This window comes from Embiotoca jacksoni, unplaced genomic scaffold (genome assembly GCF_022577435.1).
Source record: "Embiotoca jacksoni isolate LCO1_2020_lvr unplaced genomic scaffold, fEmbJac1.0.p SCAF_26, whole genome shotgun sequence".
Classification (NCBI taxonomy): Eukaryota; Metazoa; Chordata; class Actinopteri; family Embiotocidae; genus Embiotoca; species Embiotoca jacksoni.
Window position 1 is genome coordinate 310,229 of NW_027185377.1, and position 20,000 is coordinate 330,228.

The window sequence follows — 20,000 nt, forward strand, 5'->3', positions numbered from 1 at the left end:
CAGAACCGGGAGGAAACCGGTCCGGGTCTTTACGGGCTCCGGGCCTGACGTCATATTTATATCATAAATAGCATTAATTGATTGATTTTAAACCTCCAAATATTCAGTTTATATTAAAATAAAATAGAAGAGCAGCAGAAGTTCTGATCGGAACATCTTTAGACCCACATTATTATTATCAGTACCATTTATTATTATTATTATTATTATTATTATTATTATCAGTACCATTTATTATTATTATTATTATTATTATTATTATTATTATCAGTACCATTTATTATTATTATTATTATTATCAGTACCATTTATTATTATTATTATTATTATTATCAGTACCATTTATTATTATTATTATTATTATTATTATCAGTACCATTTATTATTATTATCAGTACCATTTATTATTATTATTATTATTATTATCAGTACCATTTATTATTATTATTATTATTAGTACCATTTATTATTATTATCAGTACCATTTATTATTATTATTATTATTATTATCAGTACCATTTATTATTATTATTATTATTAGTACCATTTATTATTATTATCAGTACCATTTATTATTATTATTATTATTATTATCAGTACCATTTATTATTATTATTATTATTATTATTAGTACCATTTATTATTATTATCAGTACCATTTATTATTATTATCAGTACATTTATTATTATTATTATTATCAGTACCATTTATTATTATTATTATTATTATTAGTACCATTTATTATTATTATCAGTACCATTTATTATTATTATTATTATCATCAGTACCATTTATTGTTATTATCAGTACCATTTATTATTATGATTATTATCATCATCAGTACCATTTATTATTATTATTATTATCATCATCCGTACCACTTATTATTATTATTATTATCATCATCATCAGTACCACTTATTATTATTATTATCATCAGTACCATTTATTATTATTATTATTATTATTATTATTATCATCATCATCAGTACCACTTATTATTATTATTATTATCATCATCAGTACCATTTATTATTATTATTATCATCAGTACCATTTATTATTATTATTATTATCATCATCCGTACCACTTATTATTATTATTATTATTATTATTATCATCATCATCAGTACCATTTATTATTATTATTATTATTATTATTATTATTATTATCATCATCATCAGTACCACTTATTATTATTATTATCATCAGTACCATTTATTATTATGATTATTATCATCATCAGTACCATTTATTATTATTATTATTATCATCATCCGTACCACTTATTATTATTATTATTATTATTATTATTATTATTATTATTATCATCATCATCAGTACCACTTATTATTATTATTATCATCAGTACCATTTATTATTATTATTATTATTATTATTATTATTATCATCAGTACCACTTATTATTATTATTATCATCCGTACCACTTATTATTATTATTATTATTATTATTATTATTATTATTATCATCATCATCATCATCAGTACCACTTATTATTATTATTATTATCATCAGTACCACTTATTATTATTATTATTATTATTATTATTATTATCATCAGTACCATTTATTATTATTATTATCATCCGTACCACTTATTATTATTATTATTATTATAATCCGTACCACTTATTATTATTATTATTATTATTATTATCATCATCCGTACCACTTATTATTATTATTATCATCATCATCCGTACCACTTATTATTATTATTATTATTATTATTATTATTATTATTATTATTATCATCATCATCAGTACCACTTATTATTATTATTATTATCATCAGTACCACTTATTATTATTATCATCAGCACCACTTATTATTATTGTTATGATTATTATTATCATCAGTACCACTTATTATTATTATTATTATTATTATCATCATCAGTACCACTTATTATTATTATCAGTACCGCTTATTATTATTATTATTATTATTATTATTATTATTATTATCATCAGTACCACTTATTATTATTATCAGTACCACTTATTATTATTATTATTATCATCAGTACCATTTATTATTATTATTATCATCAGTACCACTTATTATTATTATTATTATCATCCGTACCACTTATTATTATTATTATTATTATTATCATCATCCGTACCACTTATTATTATTATTATCATCCGTACCACTTATTATTATTATTATTATTATTATCATCATCATCAGTATCACTTATTATTATTATCATCAGTACCATTTATTATTATTATTATTATCATCAGTACCACTTATTATTATTATTATCATCATCCGTACCACTTATTATTATTATCATCCGTACCACTTATTATTATTATTATTATTATTATTATTATTATTATTATTATCATCATCATCAGTACCACTTATTATTATTATCAGTACCATTTATTATTATTATTATTATTATTATCATCAGTACCACTTATTATTATTATCATCATCATCAGTACCACTTATTATTATTATTATTATTATCAGTACCATTTATTATTATTATTATTATTATTATCATCATCCGTACCACTTATTATTATTATTATTATTATTATTATTATTATTATTATTATTATTATTATCATCATCATCAGTACCACTTATTATTATTATTATCAGTACCATTTATTATTATTATTATTATTATCATCAGTACCACTTATTATTATTATTATTATCATCATCCGTACCACTTATTATTATTATTATTATTATTATTATTATTATTATTATCATCATCATCAGTACCACTTATTATTATTATTATTATCAGTACCACTTATTATTATTATTATTATTATCATCACCACTACCACTTATTATTATTATTATTATTATCAGTACCATTTATTATTATTATTATCATCAGTACCACTTATTATTATTATTATTATTATTATTATTATTATTATTATCATCATCATCAGTACCACTTATTATTATTATTATTATCAGTACCACTTATTATTATTATTATTATCATCACCACTACCACTTATTATTATTATTATTATCAGTACCATTTATTATTATTATCATCACCACTACCACTTATTATTATTATTATCAGTACCACTTATTATTATTATTATTATTATTATTATTATTATTATCAGTACCACTTATTATTATTATTATTCTCATCAGTACCACTTATTATTATTATTATTATTATTACCAGTACCACTTATTATTATTCTCATCAGTACCACTTATTATTATTATTATTATTATTATTATTATCAGTACCACTTATTATTATTATTCTCATCAGTACCACTTATTATTATTATCAGTACCACTTATTATTATTATTATTATTATTATTATTATTATTATTATTCTCATCAGTACCACTTATTATTATTATTATTATTATTATCAGTACCACTTATTATTATTATTATTATTCTCATCAGTACCACTTATTATTATTATTCTCATCAGTACCACTTATTATTATTATCAGTACCACTTATTATTATTATTCTCATCAGTACCACTTATTATTATTATTATTCTCATCAGTACCACTTATTATTATTATTATTATTATTATTATTATTATTATCAGTACCACTTATTATTATTATTATTATTATTATCAGTACCACTTATTATTATTATTATTGTCATCAGTACCACTTATTATTATTATCAGTACCGCTTATTATTATTATTATTCTCGTCAGTACCACTTATTATTATTATTATCATCAGTACCACTTATTATTATTATTATTATTATTATTATTATTATTATCATCAGTACCACTTATTATTATTATCATCAGCACCACTTATTATTATTGTTATGATTATTATTATCATCAGTACCACTTATTATTACTATTATTATATTATATTATTATTATTATAAGTACCACTTATTATTATTATTATTATCATCAGTACCACTTATTATTATTATTATCAGTACCGCTTATTATTATTATTATTATTATTATCATCAGTACCACTTATTATTATTATTATTATTATCATCAGTACCACTTATTATTATTATTATCATCAGCACCACTTATTATTATTGTTATGATTATTATTAGCATCAGTACCACTTATTATTATTATTATTATTATTATTATTATTATTATTATTATTATCATCATCAGTACCACTTATTATTATCATCAGCACCACTTATTATTATTGTTATGATTATTATTAGCATCAGTACCACTTATTATTATTATTATTATTATTATTATTATTATTATTATTATCATCAGTACCACTTATTATTATTATTATCATCAGCACCACTTATTATTATTATTATTATTATTATTATTATTATTATCATCATCAGTACCACTTATTATTATCAGAGGATTTATAAACAGCAATTGAAGCTTTATTAATGTTTCCTATCAGTTATAATCCATGAACTAGAGCGATCTCATTATTATTATTATTATTATTGATGACAGTGATTATTAACACTTACAGCAGCAGACTGATGAAGGTTCGATCGTTTATTATAGTTTTATTAATATTCAGTGCAGGTAAAGTTTGATGATGACTCATCAGGTATCATGTTCAGCTGTTGGCCTCAGATATTAAGATATTGTATTATATTCAGATATTAAGGAATCTAAAAGCTGTTTGTATCTTCATATGAACAACTAATAACTGCAAACGTGAAGGATTGTTGTGACGTCCCTGTCACCTTTATTTCATGTCTTTATTTCATGTCTTTATTTTGTGATTACGTGTTTTAAGTGTCAATAGAAACATTCGTGTTTTTACCGAAACATTCAATTTAAACTAAAAAGCGGGAACTTCTTCAAACTTTCACATTTCCGGTGACGTTGTCTTCGTATTTAGAGTTTTGGGAGTTTTACACTCGTCGACCGTGTGAACATTCATAAACTCATATTTTCAGCTGGAGACTGAAACAGTTTGTGATGATTTCAGACACAACAGTTGGGAACCGGAGGAGAATATTCTGGACCCGAGGCTGCTGGCGGCGTTTCACAAGAGGTTCGTTTGTTTCCTGACGAAGAGTTTGTTTGTTGTTTTGTGTTTATATGTTTGTTTACGTTCATGATTTGAATCTGCGTGTTTCACGTTGATGTTTTCAGAGAACAAGAGCGGGAGCTTCTGTTCCAGAAGAAAGGAAAGAGGCCGAGAGGACGACCGCGGAAGATTCTGGTAAGCTGTCCGACCCGCCGGCGGTTCCTCATCCTCCTCATCCTCCTCATCCTCCTCATCCTCAGTCGCTCATCACTCTTCCTCTTTACAGCCGCCCGCTCCAGCCGCCACCAAGGACAGCCGCTCCTCGTCCTCCTCCTCCTCCTCCTCCGGCCTCTCGTCATCGGCCTCCTCGTCTTCCTCAGAGGATGAAGAACACACGAAGAAGGTGAAGCCGGGCCCCCGGGTCCAGCCGGGCCCCCAGAAGAGGCCCCAGATCCTGTTGGCCAAACCCGACCCGCCGCGCAAGAAGCGCGGGAGGAAGCCGCTGCCGCCCGACCTGAGAGCTCTACGACAGGCGAAGAGCCGACCTCCCCCTCCCCCTTCGCCCCCTCCTCCATCTCCTTCTCCTTCTCCTCCTCCCCCTCTCCCTCCCCCACCTCCACCTCGCCACCACCAGGTGCTCCGACCGGCCCGAGACGAGTCGCGGCCCGGCGTGAAGAAGCCGCTGCAGCCGGCCAGCTTCACCTACCCCGGCCTGAGCCGGACCTCCAGAGAGGAGGCCGCCGCCTCCCAGACCTCCGGCAGCTCCTTCTCCCAGAGCCCCGCCTCTAAACCCGGACCGCTCAGCTGCATCTGGACCAACCGCTCGCTGTCCTCCTCTGGCTCCGCCCCCCACAGCAAAGCCAGCCCTTCGGCACAAAGCAAGAACTCTCTGTCCGAACTGAAGCGCTCCGTCTCGGACGGCGGCGCCAGAGGAGACGCCTTCAAAGTGTCTCCTCTGAAACAGGGCGGAGCTTCGGGCTCGCTGGGTTTACACGGCGGCTTCGGTGGAGGCCACGCGGCGGTGCAGCGCTCCGCGATGGGCCACAGGAGGCAGGACGGGGTCGGAGGTCAGACCGGGTCGGTCCAACACAAGCAGCAGAACCTTTCCAAACCTTCATCTTCCTCGCCGACGCCTCGAGACCGAGCCAATCAGGCGCTGAGCCTCCGAGCCCTCAACCTGCAGAGCGTCAAGCCGCCGGCCGGCCTCCAGGGGAGCAACACGGGCGGCGCCGGGGTGGCGAGGGCGAGCTTACGGAGCGCAAGCATCGTGGTGAAGGGAGGGGCGAAGGAGACGCGGATGGCCGGAGGGCAGCGCTCGGGTCTGTCAGCAGGCGGCGCCGCAGAGCAGAGCAGGGGGAAGGAGAAGCTGGTCGGAGGAGGCGCCCGCCGGCAGGAGGAGCAGAAACTGAGCTCTCAGAACCGGAACCTGAACGAACTCAGCACCGGCGACTCCGACGAGACCAGCAGCAGCGAGTCGGAGCACGACGCCGCCCTGTATCCTAGCAACAGCAGGCCCAGCCTCGGTAACAACGCCACCGAGTCGGACACGGAGACGGACTGGCGGCCGGCGCGGAGCCTCCTGGAACACGTCTTCGTCACCGACGTCACCGCCAACTTCATCACGGTGACGGTGAAGGAGTCGCCCACCAGCGTCGGCTTCTTCAACTCCCGGAACCACTGACCGGACCAACAGACTCCTCCCACAACCGCTCAGGGTTCCTGCTCCGCCCACACAGCCAAGAGGGCGTGTCCCAAACCGACCAATGATCCAGCAACGTTCCATCGGACGAGAACACGGAGGAGAGAACGTTGTGAACATCAGTCAGACGTAGAACCCTGAAGTTTAGACCCCGACGGCACCGGATGGGAACTTTACGTAAAATTATTAAAAACTCGGATTGAAGCCAAATCAATCAAATATTTTAAACCTCCAGCTGATGGATCCGATCGATGGTTCTGATTCCAAACTGAGTCCAAAATTGGAGCTAAAAATCTGTTTTAATCCTCCACCTTTAAATTAGAGCTTTTTTGAATAGAGTTTGGTTTGATGAAGGGCCGTAGAGTGAAGTGCTTCAGGTGGGCGGGGTCTAAACTCCAGGTAGGCGTGGCCTCCACCCCTCCAGTGCCTCAGGTTCTCCTCACAGCAGGACTGTGGAACCCGCTCAGCCTCCCGCGGCGGTCCGGTTGAGTCGGACCTGAAACCGGACTGAACACAAGGCGGCATGCTTAGAAGAAGAAGAAGAAGTCCGTCTGTCCGTAAACTTTCATCCATCGTCGTCTTTCCGTTCTCTTCGGACCAAAGGTGTAACGAATGTGAACTGTCCCGTTGCTCCGGTGTTACCGACAGTATTTCTTGCACTACGCACAGTACGAACAGAAGCTGACCGACAACACATGATCACGTGTAAAATGCCAGTTTTTGTACCATTTGAATACGTTTGCTGTCACGGTGTCGAGATATGTGTTAATTTATATTTGTAAATATGTTTTTTCATGTGATATCTATCTGGTGCTCATGTTGGCTGACTAGCTTCAGATACTCGTAGCCCGTGTGCCTCTGAAATAAACCTGAAGTACCTGCAGCTCTCTGAGTCGCCGTGTCGGCTGTCAATCATCCGGCCGCTCACGTCTCCGCCTGCGGGGGGCGCCGTCGGACAGGAGACGAAGCATGAAGACAAACTGATCACATGAAAAGATCAATCAGAGAACTGATATGAATAATCATTTAATACACCAAAACACAACAGATTGATCAAATGAAATGTTAAGCTGATAAACGAAGTGAAGTCATCAATAATGACGGAATGGATTTATAAACATAATATTTATCAATCAATAAACCAACTGAATGATCAATAAACAAGGAAAACATCAATAAATCAGGTGAATTAATTACAACAAAAAGTAAACAAAGTAAAACGGTAAATAAAACTTTTTACACCCGAGTTGTCTTCGTCGTCATAGTTACACTGTGTGTGTGTGTGTGTGTGTGTGTGTGTGTGTGTGTGTAACAGCTGCAGATTCAGTGATTTATGGTCGGATTCGTGCAGCGAGGTGGAATTTTCCCAAAATAAGTTGAGTAAACAGGCAACGACAGAGACGCCTCACAGCACGCTGGGATGTATAAACAGAGGAACAGACCGGAGCAGTGTAGCACTCCTCCTCCATCTCCTCCTCCTCCATCTCCTCCTCCATCTCTTCCTCGTTACAGTGAGAAGCAGCCTCACGTTACTCCGACAGGTTTTGTTCTGATCCATCAGTGATGTCATCAACCATCAGTGATGTCATCGTTGGTTTGTGAACGTTATGAATCCTCCAGTTCAGATTCTGTCCGTCACCATCTTGATAGTTCGGAGCGGTTTGGAGCAGGAAGTGACCATATTTGGACGAGCTGGGGGAGGAGCCAGCGGTGGATCTGATTGATCTGATTGGAAACCTGACGATACTACGTCCCGCCCACCGATAGCTGTAACCTGACTGCACCACAGGCCTGTCAATCAAACAGACACGCCCCCAAAAACAGGTCTTCTTGAATCTTCTTTTCTAATGAATGAGGGATTATTTTCAGATGGACCTCCAGAAAACTAATAAGAAGGAGTGACTTTAGCTAACAACACCGAGATAACTGATGGACACATTTTATTCACTTTGGATTTGATGAGAGAAGTTGAATGGGAGTCTATGGAGCCGGAGGCTTTTTGGAGCCGACCTCTAGTGGCACTCGCTGGTATTGCAGCTGAAGACACTTCTGGATCAGAACCATTTTACAGACCTGAAGCTACGAACTCTTTTAGAAACAGTCTGTTTAAACACCTTCAAACTAAAATATGAGGTCACTTTAAGGACAAACAGAAACACACTGCTGCCCCCTTGTGGCTGTTGGACCATCTTACACATGAACTCACGATGTAAACACGCAAAATGTAACTCGCACGTTTGATAAAATTTGCATTTAAAAACTCTGCAGTCTGTCTGCAGGTGTTCGACCACCTGAGTATAAAAAGCTTTTAAAACGGACCAGTCGGTGAATTAGTGCCACCTGCTGTTTATCTCAACAAACTAACTCCTAATTTTTAGTCGATGGAAACAAGCATTAGTTTACATTAATTTCTTAAAATCCTGTCAAAATTTGATTGTATGTATATATATTTATTTTTTATATTATTATTATTTTTTTCACCATGCTAGCAGCGTGTTTCTTCGTCCGGACTGAAACGTCTCAGAAACTCGTGGAGTCCAGACGTCGTGTTCTCCTCACGATGAACTGAAATAACTTCGGTGATCCTCACAGGTTTTATCTGGCGCCACCATCAGGTCAAAATACTTCAGTTCTGCATACAGCTGATGCTGAAGTCACGTGATTAATTCTCTCCGTCTGTCACTGCATGAAAAACGTCCACAAAGACACCAGCAGAACCTGTCTGGGTCGGAGGACTCTCCCTGTTGGCACGGCAACCGCCAGACTGTCGTCAATCTGCTGCTGCAGTGACACCAACATCTGTCAACACACACACACACACACACACACACACACACACACACACACACACACACACAGTCTCTCTAGAACCTGTCCCCCGAGAACCTGTCCCTCTAGAACCCGTCCGTCTAGAACCCGTTCCTCTAGAACCCATCCCTCTAGAACCCGTCCCTCTAGAACCTGTCTCTCCAGAACCCGTCCCCCTAGCACTTGTCTCTCTAGAACCTGTCCCTCTAGAACCTGTCTCTCTAGAACCCGTCCCTCTAGCACCTGTCCCTCTAGAACCTGTCTCTCTAGAAACCGTCCCCCTAGCACCTGTCCCTCCAGAACCCGTCCCTCTAGAACCTGTCTCTCTAGAACCCATCCCTCTAGAACCTGTCTCTCTAAAACCCGTCTCTCAAGAACCGGTCCCTCTAGAACCTGTCTCTCTAGAACCCGTCCCTCTAGCACCTGTCCCTCTAGAACCCGTCCCTCTAGAACCCATCCCTCTAGAACCCGTCCCCCTAGAACCTGTCTCTCTAGAACCCGTCCCTCTAGAACCAGTCCCCCTAGAACTCGTCTGTCTCTTTCTCCAAACTGTCCATCACTAGAATAAAAGTCCAACAAGTGTTTCAGGGTTCGGTGACCCGGGTTCGTCCTCCCAGCGGCGACCCGGCCCGTTCTCTGGTTCCGATGAAGAAACAAGATGGTGGATTCTGATCGATCAGGACGATCAGAGCCTCCATGTTGGATAAACAAATACGAGACTTCTTCGTAAGGTAGGTAGGTAGGTATAGGTAGGTAGGTAGGTAGGTGGGTAGGTATAGGTAGGTAGGTAGGTAGGTAGGTAGGTAGGTAGGTATAGGTGGGTAGGTAGGTAGGTAGGTATAGGTAGGTAGGTAGGTAGGTATAGGAAGGTAGGTAGGTATAGGTAGGTATAGGTAGGTAGGTAGGTAGGTAGGTAGGTATAGGTAGGTAGGTAGGTAGGTGGGTAGGTAGGTAGGTAGGTATAGGTAGGTAGGTAGGTAGGTAGGTATAGGTAGGTAGGTAGGTAGGTGGGTAGGTAGGTAGGTAGGTATAGGTAGGTAGGTAGGTAGGTATAGGAAGGTAGGTAGGTATAGGTAGGTATAGGTAGGTAGGTAGGTAGGTAGGTAGGTATAGGTAGGTAGGTAGGTAGGTGGGTAGGTAGGTAGGTAGGTATAGGTAGGTAGGTAGGTAGGTAGGTAGGTATAGGTAGGTATAGGTAGGTAGGTAGGTATAGGTAGGTAGGTAGGTGGGTAGGTAGGTAGGTAGGTAGGTGGGTAGGTAGGTATAGGTAGGTAGGTAGGTATAGGTAGGTAGGTAGGTAGGTGGGTAGGTAGGTAGGTAGGTAGGTATAGGTAGGTAGGTAGGTAGGTAGGTATAGGTAGGTATAGGTAGGTAGGTAGGTAGGTATAGGTAGGTAGGTAGGTAGGAAGGTAGGTGGGTAGGTAGGTAGGTAGGTAGGTAGGTAGGTGGGTAGGTAGGTAGGTAGGTAGGTAGGTAGGTGGGTAGGTAGGTGGGTAGGTAGGTAGGTAGGTGGGTAGGTAGGTAGGTGGGTAGGTAGGTAGGTAGGTAGGTAGGTAGGTGGGTAGGTAGGTGGGTAGGTGGGTAGGTAGGTAGATAGGTATAGGTAGGTAGGTAGGTAGGTAGGTATAGGTAGGTATAGGTAGGTAGGTAGGTATAGGTAGGTAGGTAGGTAGGTAGGTAGGTAGGCATAGGTAGGTAGGTAGGTAGGTAGGTAGGTAGGTAGGTGGGTAGGTAGGTAGGTAGGTAGGTATAGGTAGGTAGGTAGGTAGGTAGGTATAGGTAGGTATAGGTAGGTAGGTAGGTAGGTATAGGTAGGTAGGTAGGTAGGAAGGTAGGTGGGTAGGTAGGTAGGTAGGTAGGTAGGTAGGTGGGTAGGTAGGTAGGTAGGTAGGTAGGTAGGTGGGTAGGTAGGTGGGTAGGTAGGTAGGTAGGTGGGTAGGTAGGTAGGTAGGTAGGTAGGTGGGTAGGTAGGTGGGTAGGTAGGTAGGTAGGTAGGTAGGTAGGTAGGTAGGTGGGTAGGTAGGTAGGTAGGTAGGTGGGTAGGTAGATAGGTAGGTAGGTAGGTAGGTAGGTAGGTAGGTAGATAGGTAGGTAGGTAGGTATATACTTTATTAATCCCCGAGGGGACATTTTTTTTTAACCTGGAACAATAATAACGTTGACGTGGTCTTTGAAGCTCGGAGAGTCTCCAGTCGGATGTCACACCGAGACGTTTCCAGGTTTTCACCGTGGTGAGAGGAGACAGTCTGCTGCCCCCCCCCCACCACACACACACACACACATTGCAGCTCTCACTTTCAACATGTTTGTTCTATTATAATTTAAATACGAGTTTCTGAGATTCTGTTTTTATTTCCCAGGTTTGTAAATTTCAGGTTTTAAATTCATCCTGTAGTTTGTTTCATGAAGGTTTTTTTTAAAGGCACCGAGCAGGTCCGTGGTTGGCGGTACCAGACACCTGCATCAAAGCCCGGCGTGACCTCGACCTGAATACCTGCAGAGATAAGAGTGTTTGAACCTCTGAGATGAAACTCACCTGAACACCAGTTCACCACCAACATCACAGATCGGAACGTTTCTACCTTCTGACACCAGAACCGTCTCCGTCGGATCCCAACGATCCACCGACACTCAGGCAGCTCGTCAGCCTCAGGTGTGTCAGGCTGGTGGGTTCAGAGGCGCCCTCAGCGCTGCCTGACAGGAACCCTCAGGTGTGAACGACTTTAATATTCAAACTAAATTACTTCCTTCTTTATCAAGTTGTTTCTGGAAGTTTTGGGGTTTTTCTTTGTTTATCTGCTCTCAGTTTTCCAAAATTTGACACATATGTGATAAAATAATGTCAGAAATTATGTGAAAAACTTTAAAACATCAAATGTTCTTGTTGGAGGATCCTCAAACAAGCAGCCTGTAAATAACGTCATGATTTAAGAAGTTCATCTTAAAGATTAAAATCCAGTCTGAAGCTTCTTTAACAGTTTGTTTCTTTTTATTTTTTTTATTTTAGAGTTGGATGTTTTTGTTGTTGTTTATTGTCTTTTGATTCTTTTTGTTTGAATTCAGTAAATTATTAATGTTTCTATTGAATAAAGAGTTCCTGAAAAACTTTTAAAGACACGGTTCTGTATTTTAGAAGCCGGATCAGCTCGGTACCGACGGGTCCCTTCAGGTTCTGCTGTTCAATCCGGAGCTTTTTACTGCAGAACATTTCAGGTTTTAACACACAAAACAAATCTAAGTTTCTAACAAGAAGATTTAAATCTGAAATATTTTCAAATATTCTGCAACAACTTTGTTTTTTTTCTCTCCTTCAGTTTAAAGAACAAACTGTTGATGAACAAAACAAACATTCAGTTTCTCACCGTTTTAAAAACCAGTCGTTGATGAAATAATCATATTTACTGCAGCAGTTTAAATTCTAATAGAAAATAAATCACAGAGTCTGAGTTGACTTTTCTAAACCAACTTTCCCTTTTTATTGAACAAAATCTGAAGATGAAAAATATTCATGAAAAGTTCAGATTCAAACAACATGTGATTAAAAATCAGAATATTCAGTCTTTTATTGGATCAGAACTCTTCACGTTGGATTCATAAATATCAACAGGAGGCATCACGTGACTATATTAATAATACTGACCTTTCATACAAAGTTCTGTCAAATGTAAAACCAGCTGTTAACGGGTCTCTGAGAGGAGTTCTGCTGGGTTCTGGTCTCAGGTGGGACACGAGCACTTGCACTCGGAGATGACGGGGTACTGGACGGAGATCCAGGAGCACCGGAGACCCGCCTTCCTCTGCAGGCAGCGCCAGCGCAGCACCGTGAAGTGAGTCGCTCTGTTGGGTCTGCAGAACATCCCCTCCGGTACCGAGCAGGACCGCTTACTGTAGCAGCTGCCCACGCGCACGTAGCGCGGCCAGAACCGGCTGCCCAGGTCGGTCCAGGCGTAGACCACCGGGCAGAGCGCGTACGACCACAGCCACAGCTGCAGCCGCCGCCGCAGCTTCCTGCCCGGCTTCTGCTTCCGGCCGTGCTGCACCTCGAACTCCAGGACCCGGATCTCTTTGGGCATCGAACCGGACAGCTTCTGCCGCAGCTCGGCGTCGCTCACGTCCTCGTTCCCTGCGTGCTTGTCCTCCGGTGGGGACACGGACATGAAGACCGGGTCGAAGTGGCTGCCCAGCGCGCCCCGCAGCTCCGTCTCGTTCAGGTCCTTCTCCTTCGGGTCCAGCACCGGGTCCGGTTCCTCCTTCAGGACCTCCACCGGCAGAGTGTCGCTGGGGATGGGACGGAGGAGGTAGTAGTGTTGGCACGTGCCCTCATCGATCCTGAAGCCCAGAGAGAGCAGGAGCACAAACAGAGCCAGGAAGTAACAGTTATCCATGTCCTCCTCCTCCAGCTCGCGGTGCCCTCAGGTAGTCCTCCTGGAACCGGCACCGAGCTCCCGAGTGTCCTCGGATCGGCAGACCGGAGACAGATATCCAACAGAGCGCCGCGCGCACCGGGGAACACCGCGGCGCTACGCGCTCCGAAACTTCAGCAACTTTCCGAGGAGAGAGAGGAGGAGGCAGCAGGAGAGTCCATGTCTCGGTCCCTGCCGGAGAGGAGGCGCTCAGCTGCGGACTGCTCCGGTCAGCAGGTCCCGGTCACACGGCTCCGCGCGCCGCAGCTCGCTGCTCTCAGTCCGCATGTTGGCGCACTGAAGGCGCCGCTGACTGCACTCAAAGATCCAGCAGGGCGCTGATGTCATCCCGCTCCGTCTGCTGATGCCCCCCCCCCCCCCCCCCCCCCCAGCCCGCAAAAACACACGGAGGTCACGCCCCACTCCCCCCCCCCCCCACACACACACCTTCTCCCATCCCCCTCCCCCCGCAAAAACACACGGAGGTCACGCCCCACTCCCCCCCCCCCCCACACCTTCTCCCATCCCCCTCCCCCCGCAAAAACACACGGAGCTCATGCACAAGCACATGATGGTGATGATGATGATGATGATGAGATCAGAGGGTTCTCACAGCAGGAAGTCAGCCTCGTTAATAAAGTAACTCATTTTACCACTATAAAGTTTATTAAAGTGAAAAAGCACATGTTTGTATTGAAGTAAAAGTGCTGATTGTGCAGAATGTGGTTGGACGTTGTTCTGCTGAAATAAACAAGACCTTCCCTGAAAGAGACGTTGTCTGGATGGCAGCATACGTTGCTCCAAAACCTGAATATCTCATTCAGCATGATTCAGTTTCTTCTTTGGAGAGTTTTAACATCATTTGTGGACGCAGCGATGAACTGTGTTCACAGACGATGGTTTTCACAAGTGTTCCTGAGCCCATGCAGTGATTTCCAGTGATAAATCAGTCTGAAGTCTGAATCCTGCAGAGATCTGTTTTATCTCTACGTGCCTCCGAGTTAAATTGAATTAACCTCGAAGACTTTTCATTTTTCAGAGTTTCTGTTTCTTCGTAGTTCTTCAGCGCGTCAGCGACTGAAGGTGAAAGCGGCGAGTGTTTGTGTTCGTTGTAAAGTTGGAGTTACGAGGCTGCTAAAACCCGCTGGAGATAAAGAGCTGACTATTCAGGTCTGCAGCCGGACTAACGGGCCCTCGTGGAGCTGTAATACCGTGACCTTTGACCCCCGGCGGCCGCCACACGTTCCTTTACTCTGCGAGAGCAATTAGCGACACGTCGTCCTCTCAGCAAACACCTCGTTACACGATGACATCACAGGACACGTCCAATCGGCTGCTGCGTCGCACGTCCTTAAAAGATCGTTCCGCGTTAACGGGACTCAGACAGGAAGTAGAACGTCTTCGTTTCTGTTCGCTTCAGTCCGACCGAGAGTTGAAACAGATTCTTCGCTGGATGTTTTCATGTTTCAGCAGACAACAAACCGCCGGTGCTGCAGGCCGAAGTAGACGAAGGTGAAGGACTTCCTGGATGAAGAGCTGCAGGAGAACAGAAGCTTTCCCGTCCGGACCACCGCCGTCCTCCCGCCTCCGGCTCCTGCTGAATTGTGGGTCATTTTCTGGCCGGCTGATGTGACGGGCGCCGCTAAACCGTCACATGTTTGTGGAGAGGAAGTCGTTGGCAGATAAGACTTCCTGTCTCTTTGTGAACTTTTCATCCTTCACTTCCATATCAGGGAGCCTCAAGGGACCGAAGTCCACGCTGAGACGACTCCAGGGCCTCCGGTTCCTGGGAGGCAGGAACGGTCCCGACAACAGACTGGATGTAAAAGAGTTCGTAGCTTCAGGTCTGTAAAATGGTTCTGATCCAGAAGTGTCTTCAGCTGCAATACCAGCGAGTGCCACTAGAGGTCGGCTCCAAAAAGCCTCCGGCTCCATAGACTCCCATTCAACTTCTCTCATCAAATCCAAAGTGAATAAAATGTGTCCATCAGTTATCTCGGTGTTGTTAGCTAAAGTCACTCCTTCTTCTTAGTTTTCTGGAGGTCCATCTGAAAATAATCCCTCATTCATTAGAAAAGAAGATTCAAGAAGACCTGTTTTTGGGGGCGTGTCTGTTTGATTGACAGGCCTGTGGTGCAGTCAGGTTACAGCTGTCGGTGGGCGGGACGTAGTATCGTCAGGTTTCCGATCAGATCGGTCAGATCCACCGCTGGCTCCTCCCCCAGCTCGTCCAAATATGGTCACTTCCTGCTCCAAACCGCTCCGAACTATCAAGATGGTGACGGACAGAATCTGAACTGGAGGATTCATAACGGCGTTTTATTTTTTTCCAGAAGAGTGTACTTGGACTATTTCCTTCTTTTAGAACGGGATTCCTCCTGAATTAGATTTCTTTTTTAAAGGACAAATCAACATTTAATTCAGAATCTTTACATTTATTTGCACATTTATTCATCAGAGATCTTCAGTTATGAGTTATTTATCTCAACAAGCTAACGGCTGAATGTTAAATTAGCATTTTATTATAACTTTTCTGGCCAAATATAACAACGTATTTCCACAATGAAGCGTTTATTTCTCACATCAACACGATGAGACGGAAACGTCTTTAAATATCCGTCGTTTACCGACCTGTGACCTGAAAGACGGAGCTGTCCCGAAACTTTCCCTCCAAAGACTCAGTCTGGTTTTATCAGGAACATTTAATGGACAAAATAATGACGTGTTTTGGGTTCGAAGTGAGCAGCAAGAAAACATCTGGTCGCACATCTGTATGTGACGGACCGAGCTTCTCCGGGAGGCCGTTTGGTGTCGGTGTTCGTGTGGTCGACCCGTCGCCGCCACCTTGAAGCTTTCTCGCCCAAATGGAGCGTCCAAATCGCCGCGGCGGTCGGCCATCAAAGGGAACCACGCAAACAACAAACAAAAGCTCCTTCTTCTCACTTTTATCTGGCCGGGTCACGAACCGGAGCGGCCGACCTGTTTGAGCTTCTCCCCGGGAGGCCCTCTGATTCACTATTGAGATTAAGCTAACGGTGTATTGAGGCTCAGCGCCGGTCCGTATCGCAGCCGGCGCTGGAAAATCAAAGGAAAATGTGATGCGGAACATGTGGATCCGTCTGTAGTGGAAAGAAAAAGGAAAAACACGCCGCAGCAAACCGGAGACGTTGGAAAGTGGTCGCAGCAGCGCAACGCTTTTGATGATAAGTGAACGTGAGTTTAACGTGACGTCGTGTTTTTAACCCCGAAAGGAAGCTTGTTTTTTATGTTAAACTTTAGACTTTATCGACATTTTTAAACAGAGAAAAAAAATGTAAATGTCATGAACGCGAGTCAGTGTTTTTATTTCTGAATCTTTGCAAGAAAAACAAGATTTTTCTTTTTTTATAGATTAAAGTATGTTTGTGCGCTCAGATATAAAATCCACGATAGCAGATAAAAGACGATCGATCAACAGTTTGATTTCTATCTGGAGAAATCTCTGAACACAAGGGACAAGGCTGGAAACCAATATTGGATGGTGGTGCTCTTCGGGCCCTCAGGCAGCACTGCATTAAAAACACACTCTTCTGGAGTGGAAATCACTGCATGGGCTCAGGAACACTTGTGAAAACCATCGTCTGTGAACACAGTTCATCGCTGCGTCCACAAATGATGTTGAAACTCTCCAAAGAAGAAACCAGATAGAAACATGATCCAGAAACACCGCCGCCTTCTCTGGACCGAGATCATTGAAGATGGCGACGGACAAAATCTGAACTCGAGGCTTCAAAACCGACGTCTACAAACCGAACAACTGAATTAGCGCTGATAACGTGTTGGAAGTTTTTTGCTGACATGTAGTTTTTGATTTGATTAATTTGCAGCAGCGTCATTTTATTTTCAGGTTGTTGCTTCCTCCTTGTTTTCTTTAACTTGGAAACTGTTTGTGTGTTTGATCCTGGTGTGAAATAAAAACTCGCCCTCCGACTCAAACTGCAGCGGCTCCGTCTGAACGACGGATCGTCTGCGTCGCGTCACGAACTTCAGCAGAGACGTTGTGGCTTTGGACCGAGCGCTCCGGCGGGAACGCCGGCTGCCAGCGCTGGTGTGAGATTCCAGCTGGTTCGCACCCTCCCACACGGCGTCCTGCGACGGCGGAGCTCGGGAGGATTCCTCGAACACCTACGAGCTGAACTCCCCGAGACCACAAACACTTCCACTGTCTTTAAACACACTGACGGCCTTCATACCGCGGCTCTTTTCTTATTTCATGAGTTTGCACAAAAAAAATACAATTAGAATAAAAAGTGGTGACTTAAACTGTTGTCCGAAGAAACAGGAAGTTAAACCTTTTAAAAGTTCAAAAGTGCCGGCGGGTTAACGTCCGATCGGCGGAGCTTGACTTCCCAGCATGCAGCAGCGGCGGTGAAAACACGGACAGACAGAAGACGGACTCTCCGGTTCGAGTGCACAACATCCACGTGAGACGAGGTTTTATTTCAGTTCAAATACATCCAATCATGTGAGTTCATAGAAAACATGCAGTCCTTCTGCTGCAAATAAATACAAGTGGCATTAAAGTGGACTTTTCAATAAATGACGGTGATGCAAAAATATACAGATAGAAAGTCGTCTCGGCTCTTTAGTGTCGGCGCACGGTAATAAAATCCGACTGAGAACATGCAGACAGAAGAAATAAATAGAACAACATGAGAAACAAGCGCAGAGTCACATTCAGGCTGAAACAGTTCGAGTGTCGTGTGTTTGACAGCGAGTCAACATTTCAGAATAAAAGCCTAAAAGGACCGAACTGCAGGACGAAGCCTCGAAATCTAAAACCTCCACGTCGGGACGCGATCGAAGTCCTGCTGACGGTTACGGGAGAAGATCGACACTCGAACTCGGCTGTTTCTGGAGAAACGAATTCTGTTTGTCAGACCGGGTTGTTGTTTATCCTCCTTTCATTTCTACTTTTTAAGAGAAAAGAAAATGCTTTGTATTTGATATATTTTGTATTTTTTTTTTATGGAGCGGGGGGACAGTTAGCCTAGCTTAGCATAAAGACGAACAGGTGGAAACAGCGAACAAAGCAAAGTTTCAAAATCTTAACAAAACTTCCCCAAAAAAACATAAACTGCAGAGTGAAGCGCTGTCGAAGCAACAGAACCATTTCCTGAATCCCCTTCAAATGAAAAGCCTTTCATGTTTCAGCAGCCAGAAACCTTTAATATTAAATCATGGCTTTTATTCTGAAACATAAACAGGAAGCTGTTGTGACTGAAATTGGAACAATCACACTTTTGATAAATAATCCGCAACAATTGTTGAAAACTGACTTTAAAATCAAAGTGTTAAAATAGAAAGTAGTGACTATCGTACGAAAACACGTTACCATGGCAACAGTGGTAATGCCACCTCATAGGTGTGCGCAGACAATACTCCCGGTGTTCGAAGTTTTGTACGGATTAAACGATGCGGGACGGTTTGCGCTAGGCTAACCGTTAGCTTCGTACTTTACGTACAGACTTGATTTCAGTAACGATCTTTTCGTGTAACGCTCAGCGTGAAAAGTAGTAAAATATTTTGGACGTAAAGAGTTGCGGTGCAGCAGAGTGAGTTTAGTGCAGGTCTGGTTTTTAAAGCTGAACTCTTTGGACACCACGGAAGAACACGAAGTTAACGCGTCTTCTGGGGACGTTAAACCGACCTGCATCAACGACAGGAGCTGCCACAGGTAATGCCCAGTTGCATCCAATATTCAATTAGCTTTTATTCCATAATTACTGTGTGCAAACATGAAAAGTGTTAAAATACTGTGCATCCGTTTGAGGAGTTTCACGCTCCGGTTTCACGTCACTTCTCCGGCAGACACGTCGAGTGGTTTTTGGTGAGTTAAAAAAACTGAACAGAAAACACAAAAAAAAAGCACGACACGAACACCGACAGGTCCGACGGCGGGCCGGTTCGAGGGGCGGAGCCTAACAGAGCCCCGCCCCCGAACTGCCCTGACGTCGTCATGCTGAACCTGGAAGGAGGAACGAACTGGACACGAAGCTTCAGTCCAAAGAAACCAACGAACGACTTCATGCCA

General features: G+C 42.0%; 3 protein-coding genes across 5 annotated transcripts in view; 1 reads left to right on the top strand and 2 right to left on the bottom strand.

Moving 5' to 3' along the window:
• The window catches only part of LOC138204576 (chromobox protein homolog 2-like), an 8,121-nt gene extending 522 nt beyond the window's left edge, over positions 1 to 7,599 (top strand). The window contains exons 3-5 of the mRNA XM_069159893.1: positions 4,976 to 5,041; positions 5,143 to 5,212; positions 5,304 to 7,599. Coding sequence (XP_069015994.1) covers positions 4,976 to 5,041; positions 5,143 to 5,212; positions 5,304 to 6,698 — 1,531 coding nt within the window. The 3' untranslated portion in view covers positions 6,699 to 7,599. The remainder of the gene's footprint in view (positions 1 to 4,975; positions 5,042 to 5,142; positions 5,213 to 5,303) is intronic.
• Positions 7,600 to 13,002: 5,403 nt separating this feature from the next.
• Positions 13,003 to 14,174, bottom strand: nog3 (noggin 3). The gene has a single exon (XM_069159826.1). It carries the CDS (start codon positions 13,907 to 13,909, stop codon positions 13,241 to 13,243), a length of 669 nt encoding a protein of 222 aa, XP_069015927.1. The 5' UTR covers positions 13,910 to 14,174; the 3' UTR covers positions 13,003 to 13,240.
• A 4,115-nt stretch (positions 14,175 to 18,289) lies between these two features.
• ankfn1a (ankyrin repeat and fibronectin type III domain containing 1a) overlaps positions 18,290 to 20,000 on the bottom strand; it is a 74,290-nt gene continuing 72,579 nt past the window's right edge. For all 3 annotated transcript variants that reach the window (XM_069159906.1, XM_069159907.1, XM_069159909.1), the window contains one exon: positions 18,290 to 20,000. This exon is cut by the window's right edge and continues 544 nt beyond it. The gene's annotated coding sequence lies outside the window, so the exon portion shown is untranslated.

What these genes read in the sequence shown, in the direction of transcription:
- nog3 (XM_069159826.1), bottom strand. Translation starts at nt 13,909, where the DNA reads ATGGATAACTGTTACTTCCTGGCTCTGTTTGTGCTCCTGCTCTCTCTG.